The sequence below is a fragment of the Antennarius striatus genome, chromosome 20 (genome assembly GCF_040054535.1).
Source record: "Antennarius striatus isolate MH-2024 chromosome 20, ASM4005453v1, whole genome shotgun sequence".
Lineage (NCBI taxonomy): Eukaryota > Metazoa > Chordata > Actinopteri > Lophiiformes > Antennariidae > Antennarius > Antennarius striatus.
In genome coordinates, this window is record NC_090795.1 from 3,842,737 (window position 1) to 3,864,132 (window position 21,396).

The 21,396-nt window shown below is 47.6% G+C and overlaps 1 protein-coding gene across 2 annotated transcripts in view; it reads right to left on the reverse strand.

The window, feature by feature from the left end:
• Positions 1 to 468: 468 nt before the first annotated feature.
• gli3 (GLI family zinc finger 3) overlaps positions 469 to 21,396 on the reverse strand; it is an 80,840-nt gene continuing 59,912 nt past the window's right edge. Inside the window, exons 5-16 of one of the 2 annotated variants that reach the window (XM_068343917.1) lie at positions 21,134 to 21,339; positions 17,996 to 18,157; positions 14,926 to 15,127; positions 13,056 to 13,275; positions 12,277 to 12,390; positions 11,868 to 12,008; positions 6,965 to 7,114; positions 6,696 to 6,860; positions 6,309 to 6,599; positions 4,933 to 5,326; positions 4,240 to 4,611; positions 469 to 678 (exon numbers count right to left, since the gene is read on the reverse strand). In XM_068343917.1, the coding sequence (XP_068200018.1) occupies positions 632 to 678; positions 4,240 to 4,611; positions 4,933 to 5,326; positions 6,309 to 6,599; positions 6,696 to 6,860; positions 6,965 to 7,114; positions 11,868 to 12,008; positions 12,277 to 12,390; positions 13,056 to 13,275; positions 14,926 to 15,127; positions 17,996 to 18,157; positions 21,134 to 21,339 (2,464 nt within the window). In that variant the 3' untranslated portion in view covers positions 469 to 631. Of the gene's footprint in view, positions 4,612 to 4,932; positions 5,327 to 6,308; positions 6,600 to 6,695; positions 6,861 to 6,964; positions 7,115 to 11,867; positions 12,009 to 12,276; positions 12,391 to 13,055; positions 13,276 to 14,925; positions 15,128 to 17,995; positions 18,158 to 21,133; positions 21,340 to 21,396 lie in introns of both variants that reach the window. The other variant, XM_068343916.1, reaches the window with a different exon arrangement.

The following is a 21,396-nucleotide window of genomic DNA, read 5'->3' on the forward strand; positions in this document are numbered from 1 at the left end:
GTCTGGAAAGTTCGGGGGGGGAGTGATGCAAGAGCTCTTAGTACTTGCAGACAGCTCGGTGAAAAAGGGCTTCTGATATGAGCTGATGGGCCGTCAGACTTAAAGGGGGCTGTAAATACATGATGGCTATAGTGGAGTAACCACTAGTGAAGATGCCGGTGTGAGTGGGCAGGAATGCCATCACCTGCTGGCTTTAATCTCAACAGGGATGAAGACTTATTTTAATGTGAATATGCAATAAAAAAAAGTAACTTTTAAAATTCACAGGAATACGATGTGTGCACTCACAAAATGATCTCTTTCCGATCAGAGGAGGGAATAATTCCTCCTAAGTAGAATCAGGCCATACATTTATTGTCTTGTTGCTGTTAAAGTTGAATGGCGTCCTGTAGTTTATTCAGATTGATAGTAACATGTTTCATATGTTATCAAACCCGGTGTTAAAAAAAAGAAAGAAGAGACTTAAAATATAATTTCCATTTTTATTAAAACCATACAAACATTTGTAGTCCGTTATAAAAGAGCAAAGTGGCTCTTCTGGCGGAGGGGGCAGTGCTGGCCCCTTGAAGCTCCGCTCTGAGCCAGATCTGACTGGCCTGCACCCAGGGCCCGGTAATCCCTGCTTTCAAAGTCAATTCTTTATTGGCCCCAGGATACTCCCCATCTCCTCTGCTAAACCTACAGAAAGAGTATTGTATTTACACATTATATATAAAAGAGCACAATAAATGTGAAAACTCGAAAAGCTAAACAAAACCGAAGAAAAGTAGAATGCATTTCGCAAATCTGAACTTTTCTGGAATTCATACTTTTCTTATATAAATGTTCTGTCACTTTTCATCTTTTTTTTCCTCAGGTCTCACAATACACTTTAAATGTTAATCTTTTATGTTTTTTCTTTCTTTTCATAATTCACAATGGAAGATTGGCAGTGATCGTTCTCTTTACCGACAGGCAGATACTTATAAGGCACAAACCTCAATGGAATTTCCCTCCTTCAAAAGGAAATGATTTCTACTTTTTCAAATAAAAAACTATCAATGCACAGCTACAAAAAATAAAAGTACCAAAGAACAACAAAACAATTTGTACCTCATCGCTTTGACACCGAATGACATGTTTAACTACTCAATATTATGTGTTCAGTCGCACAAAACCCAAGGCAACACCAACACTGTTGACAAAGTCACTGCAATACTTGATGGCAGTACACATTCTGAAATTTAAGAGCTTTGGAGAAACCAATACAGATGATTTCCTATGAAATAAAACACATCACTTTACAGCATTTATCATCACGACAGGGGAGTTCATGTGCTGCGGACCGCTGTTGGTCTTTAAGACGTACTCGTATCGATTGGTGTGAGCATACAGAAAGGCCCCAGATGGGACCGTCGATCATCGATGAGAAAATGTCCGCGTTCGTGTCAGCTCGAAGCAACCGTGCAATCCAACGTCAATAATCGAGATTACCACAAACAGAATATAAAAAACACTGTTATATACACATGTGAGTACCTTACTGGACTAACTAAATCGAGCTGTTTAGACATCAAGTCGATGATAATCCACAGTGCCTCGGAAACGTGGATGTGTCAGGGGTTTTTTGTAGAAGTTGTAAAACTCGGTAGAAGCACGGAACTGTTAACAGTTTCACAAAAGTAATAGTTTTGTTTTTTTTAAAAGACAACGCCACTGATTTAAACCTATGATATATAAAGATATAACCAGGGTCACTTAATGACCCATGTCTGACCTGCTGCAATTAAAAGTGGATCTAGCAGCTCTGTACCTGTGTGATCCGAAAGGTACATGTGCTAGTTCGTTACTTCCATAGACAGTGTTAATGTCTAACTTTGAAAACATGCATTTTTTTTTCTCCATCATCATGTACAGAGAAAAATCAGTGACAATACACGGAATACTGGTTTAAACAAGTGAGTGCTCACCGTCACAAAGTCATACAAAGAGAAGAGCTTCCAAAAATAGCCTACATTCCGCAAAAGGAATATAACTATTTATCTATACATAATTTTGACATACCCCCATTTCCGCATGGGGTAATATTTGTACAAAATAAACGAGTTTGGCGACAGCCTTTTCCGCAACACTTTAAGTACATAGTAAAGTTCTTGAAATTGCCACTTTGGTCTTAATCTTCACATACACCAGTTGTTCCTCTTCCTTTGTTCCATTTTTTTCCTGACAGAGGAGAAAGCTGAGAGAGAGAGAGCAGCTACTGCATTATAGCCAGGAACTTGTTCTCCTCAGCAAGTGTGGTGAGGAGAGAACTCATGTCTCCGATCGCCATGTTGTTTAGTCCGGGGGCCATGCTGTGGAAGGCCGCGGATGTTCGAGGGGTGGTCAGGCGCGATGACGTCCTGGACAGACCTTGGAAGATGGACGGGCTCAGCACCCCGGAGACGAGGCTACCCTGGTCAAAACCGTCCTCCAGCATGGTGCCGAAGCTCAGAGTTACCCCCTCGTCTAGTGCGACAGGCACATTGCCGTCCACTGTGCTAGTGACTTGGTCTGCGCCGGGGGACAGAACTGAGTTGGTGTTGCCATCATCTTGACCCCCAGTCTCAGCCATGGAGTTCAGTAAACACTGGTCTTCCAGAACAGGAAATGACGAAGTCTTGCAATCAACTGGTTCATATGGGAGGCAGTCACCCAAGCCCTGCTCCAAGTACCCGTGGTCTGGGGCCTCCAGTTTCAGCCCAGAAACTCCATGTGCAAGGGAACAGTGGTCCCCACCTGTCTGCAGTTGTGGCTCCTGGTTGGGGCAATCCTGTAGTTGACCAGAGTTCTCATTATTGAGGTACTGCTGGATTTTGACCAAGTTCCTATAATTGTTAATTGGTGAACGAGGGGCATTGACCTGCCGATTGTGACAAGGAGCATTTCCCTGGGAGAGGCTGGAGAGGTTGTCCACGGAGACCCTGGTCAGACCTAAGTTGTTCCCAGCCTGCCAAGAGGTATTGCTATTGTTGTTTGGCTGGAAATGGCTCTGTTTCTGAGGTCCACTGGAGGCTTGCTGTTTGAAACCCTGCGGGTGAGGCACATCGACGATCTGCGAAAAGCTAGGCCTTCCAAAGTTGTTAGAAGAGTTGTGTCCGGTACCTCTGATCTCCATGCAGGAGTTTGGTGATGATTCTAGTTTCACCGTAGGGTTGACATAGAAAGCATTTTGTGCTGGATTACCCTGGCAACAGCTGCTCTGGTAATCAAGAGGTACTTGCTGCTGAATTACCATGTTTCCAAACCTGCCAAAAGGTTCTGAACCTGACCACCTTCCACACTGCGTCTGGTGGTTCTCCTCCCTCTGCGGAGACCTATCAGCACTCCCGGAGGTCACTTCATTCCACTGGATAGGAAGCTTACTTGGGCTCTTCCTCTTTGCTATCTGGTGGTGGTGGTGGTCCTGGTGGAGAGTGTGGGACCCAGAGAAGGCCATATTCAATCCTGGAGTCTGGATTTGCCCCAACTCCTCCACAGATGGTTGGGAGTCGTCCCTTTGGTTAGGAGCTGCTTGGTCTTCGATTTGCAAGTAGGAGCCATTATCCACCTGAGCCTGGGAGTGGAGATACTGTACCACGTCATCTGGTAGCATATCATCATCTCCAAGCAACAGGTCAGCCTCTCCATCGTCCTCCATGGCCAGAGCTTCTAAGGCTGCCTGTTCTGCAATGCTGGGGTTGTATGGCGAGTGCTGCGAGCCTCTCTGCAAGTTGCCCTCCGAGCGTGTGAAATTCTGCAGGCTTAAGTTATGAGTCTCGGGTGTAGAGTGATGAGACAGAGGCGGAAGAGGATGGAGGTTGTTAAGGCTGTTGAAGCGTTGCACTGGGGGCAGACTGCAAATGTCAGGCGCATGCATTCGCACCGGGTCACTGGCCCTCCGATTCCCATTCAGTGGCCCCTCACCAGGATAGAGGACCCTCCTCCTGTAACCTGAATGTCCCATGTACCCAGTGGTATAACTGTTGGTGCCATCGTTGCAGCGATGTGGCCTAACTAGAGGGGGCAGAGAGTGGTTGTTGGCACCATCGTCCATCATGGCCATGCGTGTCTTCAAGCTCATGAGCTCCATGTTGGGTAGAGGCGTGGGAGGCGGACCGCCAGTCGCTGCTGCATACTTGGCCTTCAGGTGATAGTGCTGCGCTGGGGTTAAATTGAGCATCCCCCGTGACCCCCCTCCCCCTCCTATATTGAATCCCCCTACGCTTCCATAGCCCCCACCTGAGAGCATCCCAGCACTTCCTCCTCCTGTCCCACCTCCGTACTGGCTCGCCTCGCTGGACCGGCGGGAAGCGTCAGTGGAGATAGGATCGTAAGAGTCAGTGGAGCTCAGGTTGTGTATCCGGCGGTGATGGGTGACCGCCGCCATCGTACCCTCATTCTGGGACGCCTGACTGGAGCGTCGACTGGAGAAGCAGGGGGAGATACCCGAGGAGCGCCGGCTGCTGCTCAAGTAAGCTGAACTGGTGGCGCTGCCGCTGCTGTCGCGCCGGTCCTGGAGCAAATTAAGCAGTGCTAGCTCCGTGCTGCCGGGTTCAGGATGAGCAGGTGGCTGAAGAGCAGACACCCCCCACTGTCTGCCCAGACCGGATCCTGGGGAGAAGGTCAGGTAAAAAATAATGAATAAGACTTGTACATTGATGGAAAGAACAAGGAAGTTGTCAGGTGAAGCAGAGACGTTTGGCATTTGGCCATGAAACATTGTTATATGCTATTTCCTCTGATATGATACATGACTTGATATGATGCTGATACCATTTTCTAGCGGAACAATAAATTTTAAGCATTTGTTTTGCCTGAATGCAACTAAAAACAGTTCAAATTGGTGCTGTTATGGATTTATGAGGGTTATTCCCTCTGGAAAACCAACAGAGACCTCAAATTCAAGAACAGAGCATAAAAAGTTAATCTTACCCTTCCCCAGGATGCTGGGCAGCATGGAGCCTTTAATGGGTGGCGTAGGGGACAGGGGCCCCAGCCTGGGCAGCGCTCCATTCACCTGCTTCAGCCTTTCCATCTTGATGTGCTCCATCCAACGCAGGGGGCGGCCGACGCTTCGTCTCGCCTGCAGGGTCAGCATAGCCGTGGTCGCCGTGGAGACGGTGGAATCCATGATGGGGGCCGGCTCACCCTCGCACTCCTCGTCCGCGTCCTCTTCGTTTTCATCTTTCTCCTCGTTCTCCTCCAGCCCCTCCCCTGGTGAGCGTCCGGCGCTCACAGCAAGCTGGACTCCACTGCTGGGATAGGAGCTGATGGGGGACTGGTCACTGCCGCATGTAGACTGACCGCCAGGGCTTGGCTGAGACGTCTGGCCGGGACAGGGGAGACAGTTAAGGGGGGGGGGGGGAATAAGACAATCTCATGATTGTGAAGTTTATTTCAGGGTATGTTTCAGCTTCAAATGTCCTCGTATGACCATGCAAACATCTGGAGGACTCATTATGAAGCATTAATATTAATGTGTTCATCTTGCAAAATCATTGCAGTTTTGTTTCTCCAAACACAACATTTCAAAGAATATTTTATACGTTACTGGGGCATGACTAATGCCTCTCCCTGTGACGCAAAAAAATAATAATTCGGGTTGTTTTCAGAGGATAAAGGCCTCTTGTGAGACCGGCTCTCGTCTAATTAAGTTGTTTACTGAATTCTAGGAACTATGTTGCTCTGTGGGATAATGGAATTACTTTCGTTGGCATCAAGTGTCAACAGTGTTTAGAGGGATTTCATCTCGTTTATTGTGTGAAAGAATCTGGCTGCACAATGCAGCCCGGGGCAGAATCTAGCATCCTCGCAGTTTTGACCAAAAGGCATGGGCTCAGAACAAAAAAAGAAAAAGTATTTCCTTTGGTAAATATCATTCTCATTCTTCCAAGTGTTGAAATGAGATGAGATGGAATGGAGGAAGACGGCTTTTTCGACAATGGGAGGGATGAAGGAAACCTAGAAAACCAACAAGTCTGGTGCGTCAAATCCAGAAGTTGTGATGGGATGAGGAGACGTCGGACTGGCAAAAAAATAATTTAAAAAAAAGAATGAAAATTGTATATGTTGCACATGACGGGACGCCCATCTCACCTGATTACCCACTGTCCTTTGAAAGACGGGGGAGGGAAATGCCGAAGCATTGGATAGAAGGAAAAAGTTGACTCATTAGAAGAGGTTGTTAATCGTCCATGCTCTGAGTTCAATGTTAAATCACATAGAAAGCTATATATTAGCCTGTTAGCTCTTTGAATGTTAACATAGTAGTTAGTAGTATTAAAATAAAACACGACATTAAGTCTCACCATGGGCTTCTCCGTCTTGATGGACTTGACTTGCAGACATTCATCCTGTTTTGAGGTAGCATGGTTGTACTCCCTTTGGTCCGTGTACCCGCCTAGGGGCAGTTGCCCCGGTGACCGCCCGTGGCCGTTACCCCCGGGTTCCCGAGGTTGGGGCGGAGGGCGTGGATAGTCTCCACGCTGTTTCTTGGTGACATGCGCCTCCGGCCCGTGCACCGTCTTCACGTGCTTCCGTAAGGAGCTGGGATCCGTGTACCGTTTAGTGCAGCCTGGGATTTTACATACATATGGTTTCTAAAATTTAAAAAAAATAAAAAATAAGACGAGCTGTGAGAAACACGTTTCTTTTCATCGCGTCCGAACAATCAGAAAGTCGTTTTCAGCCCGTACCTCGTTGGAGTGCGTGCGATTCTGATGTTTGGCTCGATCTGAGGCATTAGAGAAGGCCTTGTTGCAGCCTTCGTGTTCGCACACGTACGGTTTCTCTCCGGTGTGGGAACGCAGGTGAGTCTTGAGGTTTTCCAGACGGGAGTAAGCCTTGGCGCAGCCTTCAAACTGCACGAAGAAAAAAGAAAGAGGAAATCACTCATGAAGCCTGTATATCGTGTCGGCAGGTTAGAGGTGAAATAGCTGAAATAGCTACAAGGGAGTAGCCTTACTGTGCACTTGTGGGGTTTTTCCCCGGTGTGCCTCCTCATGTGGACCACCAGCATGTACTGCGCCTTGAAGGGCTTCTGCTCTCTAGAGCATTCCTCCCACCGACACACAAACTCCTTCTTCTCCCCGTGGATGTGGTCATTGTTGATGTGCTACGAAAGAAGGTGACACAGCTTTAGTCAAAGCCGCGGCCCGATGGACGCTTTATCGTATTTTTACACAATTTTGCTTTAGAGATTTGTTGTTCGGCTTGAGGAAATCTACTTTCCTGATTTAATTCCTGTCTTTTTCCACTTCGCACTATCGGTTAAAAAAAAAAAAAAAAAAGGCCGACTTGTGAGTCTCAGTGTCCGAGCTTAACGGGATTTTCAAATAAAAATCTCTGTCGCTTTTCGCATCACCCCAACACGACAAGTGCTGACAGTTGTGCTGCCGTGGCAACTTCCAATCTGAGGCTTAAGAAGAAGAGGAGACAGAAGGAGAGGAGATGGGGGGCCAGAGAGTTTCAGGCGAGGCGTACAAAACATGAGGTCTTTACAACTCATGCTGTGTATTGTATGTTCTATACGTGTGAGCCCCACCTTTCTCTTGTTCCATCCTCCTCTCTCCCTCATAGTTCTTCTTTTTTGTCAATAACTGTCTAGTAAGACCTGGGTAAGGGGTGTCCGTTACGGAGGAATGAAGAGAGGGGGGTGGGGGGGTGGGAATGTCAGCCCTCTGGGGAAGAAGTCAACATCTGGATCTCCTTCAAAGTCAACACTGTGGTGGCCTCTGAAGTCCTCGTCCCGGAGCGATTTAAAGCCGAGGAGACAGACACAATATCCTGGCCAAAAGAACGGTATTATTACATTCTTGAGCAGCGGAGTCCTTTGACTGAGAGGCTGAATGAAGAGGGGATGGATGACAAGACAGAAGGAAGGGGAAATAAGTCCTGACTGGACTGTTTCTAAACGTCCTGGCGAGAACACACTTTCTTTCACTACTTCCTCGCACGATTAGTGAACCATAAATCATGCAGGAGCAAAGCAAATTAAATGTCCGAGGACATCTCTGGCCGCGAAGCTGCTTTTACTATTTTTCCTGGCATCGCATTTCCCCTACTGGCCCGGCCAGATTACTACCCCCCCCCCCCCGACATCGACCACGCTCTGCCCTATCACCATCTTTCTTCACGACAGTTTGACCCTGAGACTCTTCTTCTAAACTAAACAACCGACACCCTCACTTGTGAGTCCTACAGGAGGAGCATCGACAAATGAGTCAGCGTAGCGGCGGCGCACAGAGAGCGAGAGCGAAGGAAAAGACTCAAATTGACACTAATATATCTGCGCCGGACCTCCATTACTCTCACTTGTCGTTTTTTTAATTTCAAAGTGACAAAGCAAGACTAATTCCAAGGAGAATGATTGGAGACTGGATGACCACAGACGTTAGTGAAGTTTCCCCCAAGATTGATCTCTCCCCCCACCACCACCCCCCCCCCCCCGTCTCAGTCAGAAGACCTGACTCGTCTTCTCTTTTTCTTCCTCGCCCGAGAGGGAATCCCAGTGGCAATCCATCGGCCGCGTTTGCAAGCGGCGTTCAATATCTCCTGGCTCTGAGAGCGACAGGAGGGCGCCATGGCGGCGCATCGCACGGGTGGCTGGCACAACACACACACACACACACACACACACACTCGCGCCCCCGTTCGTACAAATGAAGGAGGTCGTTGATGGGTGTGATGCATGAGCCATTGAGCTGACAGGGAAGAAGGGAGGGAAGGGAGGAGAGGGGGCTGCCGAGAAAAACCTAATGGCGTGATCTAATGGCAATTCTTATAGAATCAATAATCTCCATGCTGAGCAGACAGGCCCCCGTTTGGCCGGCTAAATCGACAAACAGGTGCTGATAGCGGCGGCGCGGCGGGGTTATTCATCTTCCCCCCCCCTGCCAGCTTATCGGCCAACAACTGTAAAAACGCCACCAAGATGGATTTTGGGGGTGGGGGGTGGGGTGGAGTCGCGCGACAAGGAGCGCCGGGGACTCGGACACGGGGGACACTGAAGGCGTCTGTGACGTATGAGTTCACACACACACACACACACACACACACACACACACACACACACACACACACACACACACGCTCTCACAAACAGGTGTATGCAGGATCAGACCATTCCTGCTGGTATCCAAGACACAAACAACACAAAACACAAGCAGAGATACGGATTTTGTAAGTTGTAAGTTTTCCAATTTAAAATTTTGTTTCTACATTCGCTGCTTTTGCTGTTTTTTTCTCCCCCCCCCGCCCCCCTAGCATTCATCCTCCAGTATCCATCTCCAGGTCTCGTTATCAAAACCCTCTCTGGGACGTCGGCCTTCATGCATTAGAATTCAGGCGTGCATGAAAAGAGAGCCTGTTTACAAGGCAATTTCACTAAGCTGTGGGACCCACAACACCGTTTAGCTTTATCAAGCAGCGCCTAATAAATCATACGCTCTTTTGTGATGTCAATTGCTGAAGTGCTTTTTGTGCGAAGAGAGAGAGAGAGGAGAGAGAAGGAGAAAAATAAGCACGAAAAGAGAAAAGAAGGGAGGGAAGGAGGGAGGATGAGAGGAAGCGAGCGAAGCTGGCAGTGGGGGGGGGGCAGGGAGCTGGAATTGGCATGTGTAATTCAGAACAGTCTTTTCATCTTGGAGTAAGATACTCTTGACAGATAAGGGGGGGCCCTAATCCGTCTTCTGATCAAAAAAAATCTGCATTTTACCAATTAAAAGCCAACGCCAGCAGCCAGAGGAGGGAGGTGACGGTGGTGGTGGTGGTTGGGGGGGGGGGTGTTTCCACTACACGCGTGTTTATCTCGCTTTAACACTGGGGGAGGCTGCGCACGGAAGAACAGGAACATTACGGCGCCACCTATGTAGATGACCTGGTGGATGGGCGAGGGAGGGTGTGGGGGGCTGATGAACTTGGGAGAACACACGCATGCAGACCACCAACTCCAACCAGACCCCCCACCCCCCCCCAATCGTCTGCAGCATCCTCACACATCTTTCCGCTCGCAAGTCAGATGTGCTTTGCTGCACAGCGGAGTATTTTTTCTTGTTTTTTTACTATTATAAAATGGAACTAAGAATGTATGGCTCCCCCACCCCCACCCCCAACCCATGACCGAGTGTCAGTAATAGATCCATGAGAAAATAATAAAAATGTGTTCAGCGATGGCCATATTAGGGAATGATGGGAGTGTGGGGTTGGCATCTCTGGGTGACAAAACCCAGTGTGAAAAAAGGGGCCGTTTCAAGAGAGACATTAAAGAAGCCACCAGGCCTTATCTTTAAAAGTACTCCCTCCAAGGGGAAAATGGGGGGTGGTGGGGGGGGGGAGAAAATGAAAGAGAGAACAAGAGAGGCTGTGGTTTTATGCCCAAACATGGGGAAAGCAAAAGAATGTGGAGCTGAGCGGAGAGGAAGAGGGAGATGGTAGAGGTATAAGAAATCAAATAAATATGGCAAAACTAAAATTGACACCCGCCTGGCTTTTGCTGACTGGGGAGGGCCAGATAAGTGAGCTAAATTGGATAGATCTGATATTTATCTTATCGTCTTGCACCGAGAGCGCTTAAAACGCGGATGATAAAGGAATGCACGTGGCGGTGAAAGCACGTCGGTGGAAGGAGAGTGTAAAAAAAATAGAATTAAAAGAAAAAAAGCGCATGAAGAGCTTCACAAATGTGCTTTTGAACAAGGTGGAAAAGCGATGAGGGTGGTGTGAGGGATTCATTCTAAAATTAGGCCAACCACAAAGGAAAAAAACAGATATTTTTGAATCGGTGCAGCTGTTCTTCCGCAAAAAACACATATTTCATGACGATCGGTTGCAGGGATCCCCAAAAAAAAAATCCAAAACTTGTTGGGTTGGAACTATTTGTCCTCTTCGTGCTTCCTCACCCATTTCAGAAGAGAAGAGCAAAAATAGGGGGGGTGGGACTCCATTGTTTAGTTATATGGAAATCCCCCCCCCGCATCCCTACACCCCCTCCCAGTGTGGAGCCACTGTGGTCCAAATACTGTACTTATCCTATTACTGAGGGTGGGGGTGCAGAAGAGATAAGAGCATTTTCCCGTCCGCTCTGCTTGAATTAGAGGGCAGGGAAAGACGTTTTCTGCATGCGAGGAGAAAATGAGAAATAAAACGCAATATCAGTAAGAGTAGGAAAACAATTCAGGAAGGGAGAAATGGGAAAACTAATAAGGGGGGGGGGGTGTAACACGGCAATCTGATGAGAAGCGCCGCTCGCCGAGGTTTAAGTTTGGACGGCGTGCGGAGGAGGAACCGGAGAGGACGCGGTTCTGCTCATGACGGCCACCTGGTGCGACCAACAGCAGGGGGGAGGATGTGAGCAAGCTTCTCCACCCGCCCACCCCACCCTTCCCCATTCCTTCCTCTCCAACCACCTGAGCTGAAAACAGGGGGCAAGAAGTTGTCAAGAAGCTCAACCTTTTGAGCCCGAGCCCTTCAAACATGGGAGGCAGCCCATTTCGCGCTGAGGATATCAATTATAGATAGGGGTTACCACCGCGGCAGAGGATTGCCATGTCAAGAACGGCAAACAGACAGCTGCGGAGAGCCCAGGATCTTTCTATCAGATGTGCGGTGATGTGTTCCCCCCCCACCCCACCCCACCCCTCCGTGTTTGGAGCGTCACGTCGGTGTGTTTTCATCGTTCTTTCTCTATCAACCGGATGAGAGGTCCAGAGGTCGCGAGAGAAACCGCAGAGCCAATAGTGTCAGCGGCGCGGCGGTAATGTCGTTAATATTTAGCTTAGCTGACAAACTGTGACAGCATATTAAACCAACAGGAATGATTTTTTTTTGTTTGTTAAGTTTTTTTTGAGCCCGTCTAAGCGCTTTCTCACTTGCACGAGTTGCTCCTGCGTGTCGAACTCGCGGCAGCAGTTCTCCCAGTGGCAGTTTGTCTCGTAAACCACCTCCGGCTCCTGTTTGCCTTCGTCCTTGTCCCCTTCCTCCTTCACCAGCGTCATCCCATCAGGGTGGTCCTGAGGAGCAGAATAGCGATTTCAATGAAAACGAATCGCAAAAAAACAAAAACTAATGCGGCTGGTCGGGAGAACTTCTTCTCCACAATGCATCCAAATCTGTCAGAAAAGGTGATTTAAAAAAAAAAAAATTTTTTACTAGAAATGTACAGCGCTGTTTTGCATTCGGGTGGGGGTTGTTATGTCACAGGAGTGAGCAGCTGGGGTATCTAACCCCTTCTCCTGCCGTAGGTTGCTCTATTACCTCAGAACATATTCCACATCTCACCTGCACGCTCAACGCGCCGGGACTAGGCAAGTCTTCGTCCGGCTTCATTTTGGAGCGTTTGTGGTGCATGGGGTCTCCCGTGCTGCTCACCGCAGATTCACTGGTGGGTTTGGTCTGAACATACACACACAATTTAATTACAAATTCCTTACATGTCATTTCATTTTAAAAAAAACAACAAAACATGTGACGGTTAGAAGACAATCTATCGTTCCTTTATAATCAGGACGACAAATAAGCTCCATAACAACAACAAACCGCTCACTGCTCTGATTGGATCGACCCGCATTGACCAGTATTTGGTTGTTCAGGGAAAAAATGTGTGTGTGGGGGGGGGTCATTTTGGTGCGTCTCAGGTTGAATAAGGTTTCGTTTGTACCAAACTCAAAACAATGGGAGAAAAAAAGTGAACATGGGTAATAAAGACGGAATATTTACATCACACGTGGGCCCGCACATACAGTAAAGGTTGAGGAAGGAGAGGGAAAGCCCCTTTGGATCCATCCATCCGTGTCAATAACCCCCCCCCCCCGTATCCCTGTTCCCTCTCTAGTGATTAATGGAGTCAGCGGTGGGATCCTATGCTAACAAGCCCCTTGTTGTTTGCTGCAGGGACATTCTGGGCCGGTGCTCGGCAGTCGAAAAAACAGGAGACAACACAAGTAGGCAGGAGACTCTCAAGGGATGAGCTTGTGGAGGGGGGGTCCTGCCTGTAGCACGCTAGCACGCCGTGTCTTTTCAACGCAATGATGAATCGCACCGCCGCCCGCCGCTCTCACCTGTGAGGAGTCGCTGGAGATGGCCGAGCGTTCGCTGGCGCTCAGGCCGGAGGGGGGGATGCCGGGCACGGGCCGCTGGGTGGCGAAGGCCGGCGACGGGTGGATGAGGGGCGGGCTGTGGCCGAAGGCGGAGCCCACGATGCCAGGCTGGCGGCCGATCAGCTGCTGGTGCACGTGCAGAGCCACCGGGGTGGGAGGGTAGGCGAAGCTCAACGCCGGGCTGGAGGTGAGCAGAGAGAGAGGGGGGGGGGGGGGTTATATCAGGTGAGAAAGAGTCTTAAAACTAAAAACGCAACTTCAGCCGCAAATATGGGGGAATAAATGGATTGTTCTGGATGGTTCCCCCTCCCTCAGGACAATCTGACAGGAGATGGTGTGGTAATACTAGAACCACAGGGCTGCCGGCGAAACCGCCCCCCCCCAATGAATGTTCAGCTTGTTAACACACAGTGAATTATCATGTGGTGTGTGTAAGGCAGGATGTCATTCTTCCACTGGGCAAATGATGCAGATGATAAACAATCTGGAGTGTGTCGTATAGCCATGTAAATAAATCTAAATTAATTCCCCCCCGTTCCTGCATCAGTTTATTTACCCCCACCCCCCATCAACCCCCAGCTAACTTTGTTTGTACTACGAAAAAAAAAAAAAAAAAAATCCCAGAAGCCGCTCAACCTGCTCTGGGGTCCGTCTAACCACAGGTGAACCCCCGGATAAACACAGGTCTGTGTCGGTCGCCTCCATTCATCCTCACAGCGCCGACGCTTCGCTCTCGCCTCGACCCATACGTCTGCTGATTTTATTACGAGCCGAGTGGAAATCAATGAGCCGAGACGCATTTGGGGGCCCATCCTGCTTGTCATATCACTCATCAGTCTGTTGGCTCAGGCTATTTGGGTCCTGTCACCGGGACAGTGGCCCGAGCGCGCGGCGTGATTGATCAGCCTCTTTTTTTTCACAGATTGCTGATCAATGACCGTGGGTGGGGCGATGGATCTTTCCCTTTACCCCCCCCCTCTCCCCCTCGCTCTTCTCCCCCCCCCCACCCCCTTCCTTCGCTCGCCTCTGCTGCCGGGGGTGTGATGTATGCGACGCTTCCGTGAGGTGTACAGAATGACTGACAAGAGCCGCCGGGGAGGCGTGCTGACTGGCTGGCTGGGAGATCGTCACCCACATGGGGGCTTGACATCCACGACACACACACACACACACACACACACACGCACGCACAATTATTCACTTCACAAACTTTTATTACCCCTCCCCTTCCGTTTGTACAGAGCATAACTCAAACCCAATTGGTGAATTATAATCTACACCACATGTGTTTATCTCAAGGCCCTGGGGCCAAATGTGGCCCTCGAGAGAAAAAAAAGGCCAGTGTCCAAAAATAAATTTTTTGTCCAAATGTGTCCAAATTTGACAAAAAAACAAACTTAATGTCTTTATTTTTCTTATTCACTTGGATAATTTGATCCTTGATTGACGGAGTTCTGAGGGTTTATTAACCTGACAAATTAAAAGGATTTATGTTATAATAGAGAAACACGTAAACACATTTTTTCACATTACATTGAGTTACATTTAGTTACATTTATAAGTTACATCTGGCCTTTAGAGGACAGCCGTGATGCTGATGTGGCCCTCGGTGGAAACGAGTTTGACACCCCTGATCTATACCTTTCCCGGGGGACGTTTGATTAATCGGTGACGCACTTTCATCCCTGAATGAGGAAACATCAATCAAAGTTCCTGAAAGACACCCTGACAGGATTAGATCATGTTAGCAGTGGTAGTAGTATTAGTAGTATTAGTAGTAGTAGTAGTAGTAGTAGTAGTAGAGGGGGAATTATTCATGCAGGACAGTTACCTGATGGCTCCAGCTGAGAGGTGACCGTAGGAGCCGCTGGTGGAGGAGCTGGAGCGCGAGTTGTTCAGCATAGTGACGAGCGAGTTGGGCGAGTTACGTATCATCGTCTGCAGGTCGAAGCTGTGTTCAGAGAGCGGCGAGATCGGCAGGGGGCGCTTCCTGCTGGGTCGCGATGGCAGCCGGGGGCTGGGGAAACGAGAACCTGCAAGGATGGGAGGGGAAATGTTAAAAAAAAAAAAAACTCACAGAAAAGCACCGGATGAATTCTGAGAAATATATTTCGGATTGAAGGAGCGTTCGATCACGACTTCATCCCAACTCTAACCTAATCTAACCCCGACAGATGACATCTTTGTCAATCATCAGACAAAAGGCTCGTCTGAATGAGTGTTCGGCTGTCACTTGATGCACTGCTTGCATTTCATCCGGGAGAAAACACGCCTTTTATGTTGCCCAAATGCTCTGTATGGTGTATGGTAATATTTAATCAAGTCCAATTTGACTCGTTATTCAAATGCAATCAGTGTTGATTTGGAAAATACTAAAACGGGGGTTTGAAAAGGTAAAAAGGCGGAAACGGCACAAGCATTCTCTCTCGCTGCATACAAAGAGCCACGGGTGGAGATTAAAACATGACTTTTGTTGTCTTTTCACACGGAGATGTCACAAACAAGACAGGGAAAAACAGAGGGAGACGGAGTGGTGGTGGTGGGTGTGTGTGTGTGTGTGGGGGGGGGTGACGCTGAGGGGATGTCGCGCTTTGTGTATGAACTGACACAATGACTTTGTGACTCAAGACTTGGAAATAAAACATTTTGAGTTATTTTATAAAGGCGAACAAAACCAGCTTACGCAGCCCCGATAACCCACCCCCCACCACCCCACCACCACCACCACCATATTTACGTCCCCCACAATCCATCCATCTCCCAAACGTAAATGCTCCGTCTCTCGTTTGACACATCCAACGATTACAGAGCGCTCCATTCACATGGTAATCAGTGTTGGGATGTGAATGTGTGTGTGTGTGTGTGTGTGTGTGTGTGTGTGTGTGTGTGTGTGTGTGTGTGTGTGTGTGTGTGTGTGTGTGTGTGTGTGTCTCAATGGAGGCTGTTCTGGCATACGTAGGCCTGAGTTCCCACTATGGCGGGAAGCCGTATGGAGAGCGACGCCCCCTTTTACATTGTGACTGTATGTATGTATGTATGTTTTATGAATCCTTGAGTGCACATATTTGCTCAATACAATGTAGTCGGTCACATGACCCTCCACGACGCGTCGGATTTTTCTGCTTCACGCATGATCATGACAAAAATATTCACCTTCCATCATCTACGTCTGAAATCAGAGACACTTTTAAATGACTTAAATCAACCAGAAGTGAATTCTCCTAATTTGCTGCTGTTGAATTAGTAGAGGGGTGGGATGGGATGAGGGGGTGGGGGTGGGGGTGGGGGGGCAAACAAGAAGCAGCATCACTATCCCACCACAGCAAAGCCTCATGGGAGCGGTGTTTATTAATGCACCGCCCAAATGATAAATCGGCCGGGCGGGGAGAGGGAGAGAGGAGCGTCCCGGCTCATAGCCGGACTGTCCCTCTAATTTCCTCTTGATTTATGGATGGGATGGCTGCTTACGCTCCGCGTCATTAATTCTCCCGGACAGAGAGAGTTTAGACGATCCGGACTGACGGCGTTGGAAATAAAAGCCGTGTTCCAAACGGGAAGTTGAAGCCTGAGCGACACGCCTTGGGGCCACCTGAGATAGGCGCCGTCACCGGGGGGGGCGGATAAAAATGACAGTCAAGAGGCGACTCGTGATGGATTTTAAATATTACGATTATTTCTTGATCGATCGCTTGTTTTTATGTTAGAGATGAGAGCAAAATGCAACTAAAAGTTAACCTATTTATAAGAAAAAAGGCCTTAAGCTGATAAAAGTCACAAATACAGACTTTAATAAAGAGATTCACGAGAGCTGTGGTTCTAATTAGGCAGACTGAACACAGACAGAGCCCATTAAAGCAGAAACAGGCAGGACAGAGCCATTGTTTCATTAGCCCAACTCTCACTAAAGGTAATTACACTGATGTGAAATAGCCTAAAATAGCCGCAGTAACACACTAGCCCAGATCATCAGCAGAAGCCTCTGGATAGACTCCCCTTCTTCCTGTGTGTGTGTTTTTTTTTCCTCATATCCAACAAAGCTATTTAAGTGTTAATTTCTCACACACACATTGTTGAAACATGATGAGTTATTACCAGCAATGATCACAGATGGGTGGTTTTTGTTGTTGTTGTTGTTGTTGGGTTTTTTTTAAAGCGAGGAGCATCGCATCCTCCGCTTAAATTTAGCCCTAATTGTTTTGTTTTACTCTATTAATCTTAAAAAGTGACACAGAAGAAAAGGACTTCTCCCGTGATGAATGGTGGGACATTCCAATTCCTACTTAATAGCAATTAATTTCCTGATACCCGCACAAGTTTGGGCTAGTTTTAATTAGTTTGTTCAGAGGGATAGGGGGGGAAACTTCACCCCGGATTTCCATGAAAGCGCGTCTGCCTGACTAAATACATTCTCATCAAAGGGAGGCGGGGGTGAGGCGGCGCGACCTTCCTGAGATTCAGTGTGCGTTTAATTTCCTATTTACACTTTAAAATAACTCATTAGCATAAGTCTCCTGCACTCACTTCAGAGCCCAACGCGTTACCACAACAGCTCATTTAAATTGTGTCGCAGTGAAGTCGCAGGTTGAGCTGCAGCTTCTTCTATTTATAGAGCAAGTTAGGTGTGTTTGTGCGAAGGTGAGTTTAAAGTGTGAATTCCCACCAGGACCACCCATGTTATCACACGCAGGTACGCTCCGGAGTAACTTTTCGCTTTTTAACCGTTGTTTAAACCTGATTTCAACAACTTCCTTAGAATAACGTGTAACCTAGATGTGTTAAGGTGCGTTCCTGATGTCTGGTGAAAATCACACGTCTCCACAATAATTCTTTAGAAAAAAAAAATTGAAGAATAGGCAAAGAAGTTTATCTCCTTGACTCCTGAAGCATTTGTGCGGACTTACTGTCCATGGCCTGCAGGTACTCCATGTGCAGGGCGCCGGCGCTGCTGGCGCCGGCCGTGGCGGCCACAGACGGGAGCAGGTCGGCGGTGTAGGGGCTCCGGTGGCCCGCCAGCAGAGCCATCTGGTGGTAGTACTCCGCTGTGGTCAGACCTGTGTGAGGAGCTGGAGGAGGAGGAGGAGAGCAGAGGAGACGGGATGTAAATGCAAAAGAGAGGCGACAGGATGCAGATGAAGGGAGAGCACCTGCACTGCATTTAAAAAAAAAATTTTTTTTTAAAAACCTGCATTCATTTACTTTAGATGATAATCAGCTCAGCGCAACATTAATGAGCACATTAGCAACACCGTCAAGTTAAGCAAAAAAACAGCTGCAGCAGGAGCATCACCTGAAAGTTGGAGAGCCTTTGCTAAGGGGGAAGGGAGGGGGGGTAACGCTTGCTCAGGGATTACAAAAAGTGTGCGTTCATGTTTGATTGATGCATTCATGCTGAGCACAGCATAACTGATTATTGTACAATAGCAGGCCCTTTTCTCCTCTTCTTTACTGTTCCTTGATCACTTTTTAGAGGGTAGTGCACGAGTGTCTGTGTGGTAGGAGCATGTGGGCCGACGCATCTGGTGCCAGAGATGGTGCTGCAGTCTGCAGATACGCAACCTGCTCCTCGACTGTGCCTCCCTTTAACTCGGAAAACAAAAGGCCTAAATCTACCCAGATATATCTGCATGCATAAAGATACAGCGTGTGATTATGCTTCCACTTTCTCTCTCTCTCTCTCTTCAACACACACAAAAAAAAAAAAACATGCCTCTTATTTCCAAGTCATTCCCATAGTTCTAGTGATGTAAGTCCTTGAGCTGCAGTCTAAAAATAAACATGTACTGGTGGGATTCCTTATGCAAATAGCCTAAGAAAGAGAGAGGAGAAAGGCTAACACTGTGGTTTTTGGATGCAAATATAGAAATCGGTTCAGACCTGCAGAGCGCCACAGATTTCTCCCCCTAGTTGAGGTAATAAAAGGGAAAGTAAATAAAGAAGCGCTGTGTATGAGGAGATTTCCTCTTAAGGCTGCAATATGCCTCCATGATTGGTTGAATGATTGGAAGAAGAAAAAAAATTGTAAATTAATTCGATTTGGGTATTATGTCTTCAGTAGTGGGGAGGGGTTGGGCTTAATTGTCTCCGCTGTTCCGCCTTAGCTTTGCTTTTGCATTCAAACATAATGTGGCCCATTCAGCATCCACACACAGGAAAAAAAGGGAAAAAAAGGGGGCTTTGCGGAATTTCTAAATCAGAAACGCTGGCATTTGAGTGAAGTCCTGGGGGCAGAAAAAAAAAAAGGGAGTGAGGTGGTGGTTGGTGGTTGGTTGTTGCTGGGGGGGGGGGGCGTTCACTGTGGCACCCGACGTGGAAAAAGACAGACTTGCCTCAGGACTTGGTGAGCCACCGGGTGCTCCTTCAGCATTACAATAGGATCAGGGGCGAACCTACCTCCGAACGCCATCTCTGCTTAGAAAAGAGAGGAATACGACGAGGGAGGGGGGCAGAAATGTGAAAGAAAACGTGTGGCGGCGAGAGGGTGGCAAGAAAATCCCACCCACTTTAAGTCTCCATTAGATTCTGTTAATTAATTCATCATTATTCAAATGCACTTTTTTTTAGCAGGAAAAAAAAAAAAACCCCAACATGCATATTGAAGAAGGAGGCTCCCTGTAAGCGTGGTGATAGACTAACAACACAAAAGCTGATGGGTTAATTAATCACTGGATTGATTAAAGGAGTAATTAGGTGCCTTAGTCACAATTCACAGCATTACGAAGTGAAAGGGGATCATGTGGTAGGTTGGAGGAGATATTATGATTCAAAAGCGAGTTGAGACTGGTGCACATTTCTTTGCGGTAATAAGAAAGCAGAGAGGTTTACATTTTTATGATATACTTCCTGTATGAACGGAGCGATGCTTTTAACGGGCCTGCAAGAGAAACATTTAGAAATACATTTCATCGCCAGGCGGGACGCTAAAGCGGGGCCTCCGCTGATGACTGATGGCGGACGTTATGAACGGGTCATAATAGTTCATAACGCCTTTTCAACACCTGTAAGGTGAAGTTTTGGGCAAAAAAAAAAAGAAAAGAGTTTTTGCAGCTTTGTTTGCACTTCATGTTTCCATGGCTTTGTCTTAGAAAAAGAGAAAAACAGTTTTCGTATTGATCAGATCACTTTTTTTGACGTTAACGTTATAATTTAATCTATACAAGGTCTAAAAATTAGATGAGGCTATTCCACAAAAAAAAAAAAAAAAATCAATTAAAAAAGCTGAAAAAAGAAATTATATGATGTATATGTTTAAAATTATTATAATAATTATTGTCATTTATTAATATTTAGCTGATAAAAGTATTCCATATTTTGTCAGTGATTAAATACCTTATTTTATTAAATGATGTTAAAGGTATTTAATTAAAGTCCTGGTATCAATGCAACAAAAATATAAAAATATATAAGTGTTAAAGAGGACTTTGATGTGACTTTTCCTTTTGAATATTATATCTGTCTGACACGCCTCCATCTGTTCTGGTGTCCGTTTTAATTGATTTTGCAGCCCGAATCCATCATGAGATCTCAGGAAACAAACGGTCCCTGTAGGACACCTCACCAACCAACCCCCCCACCCTCACCCCAGCCCTGAACCTGAACGTGACCCTCCCTCGGTGTGTGCGTTGTAACTGTACATGACCCTGCCGCTCACTGATTCATCCTCCAGAGGTCTCTGACATGACTCACAGATCAAAGGAATTAGCCTCCCTCCAACCTGCAGCCCCCACCCACATGGGCTGGCCCCTCCCCGCGCTCATAACACCCCCATCCACCCACCGCCTCGCTCAGATAACATCTCACCCACCCCTGGGTCTTAATAGAGATGGATCTAGTTGCCTCTCACCTGACCCCTCCTGATCTCAAGCAGGAATTAAACCGATCCCGATTCCTCTTAATAGCGATCGAACCTCACTGATCAATTTCAAATATCAATTTTAACGCTCTGCTGGGGTTTTTAGTGGTCATTTCGGCTCTTGTGCACAGAGGTGTGTGTGTGTGTGTGTGATGCTTTTGTGCATCGGTGTATGTTTCACTCTATTCACCATCTGCGGGGCTGAGGCCCCGGGTGGCTGACAGAACGGAGATGGAGGGGCTGCTGTGGAGCGAGCGGATGTAGTCCATGTATGGGTTGATGTAGGGGTGCGGGTGGTGAAAGGGCGACTCCGCCCCCACAGAGGGGTTACGCTGGGGCGAGATCCGGATGAGGGAGATGTCGGAGAAAGCCGGACTGCCCGCTAGTGCAGGAGGCCTGTGGAGACACACAGGAAAGAGAACACAGGAAGTGCATTAGGGTAGGAATGAAATG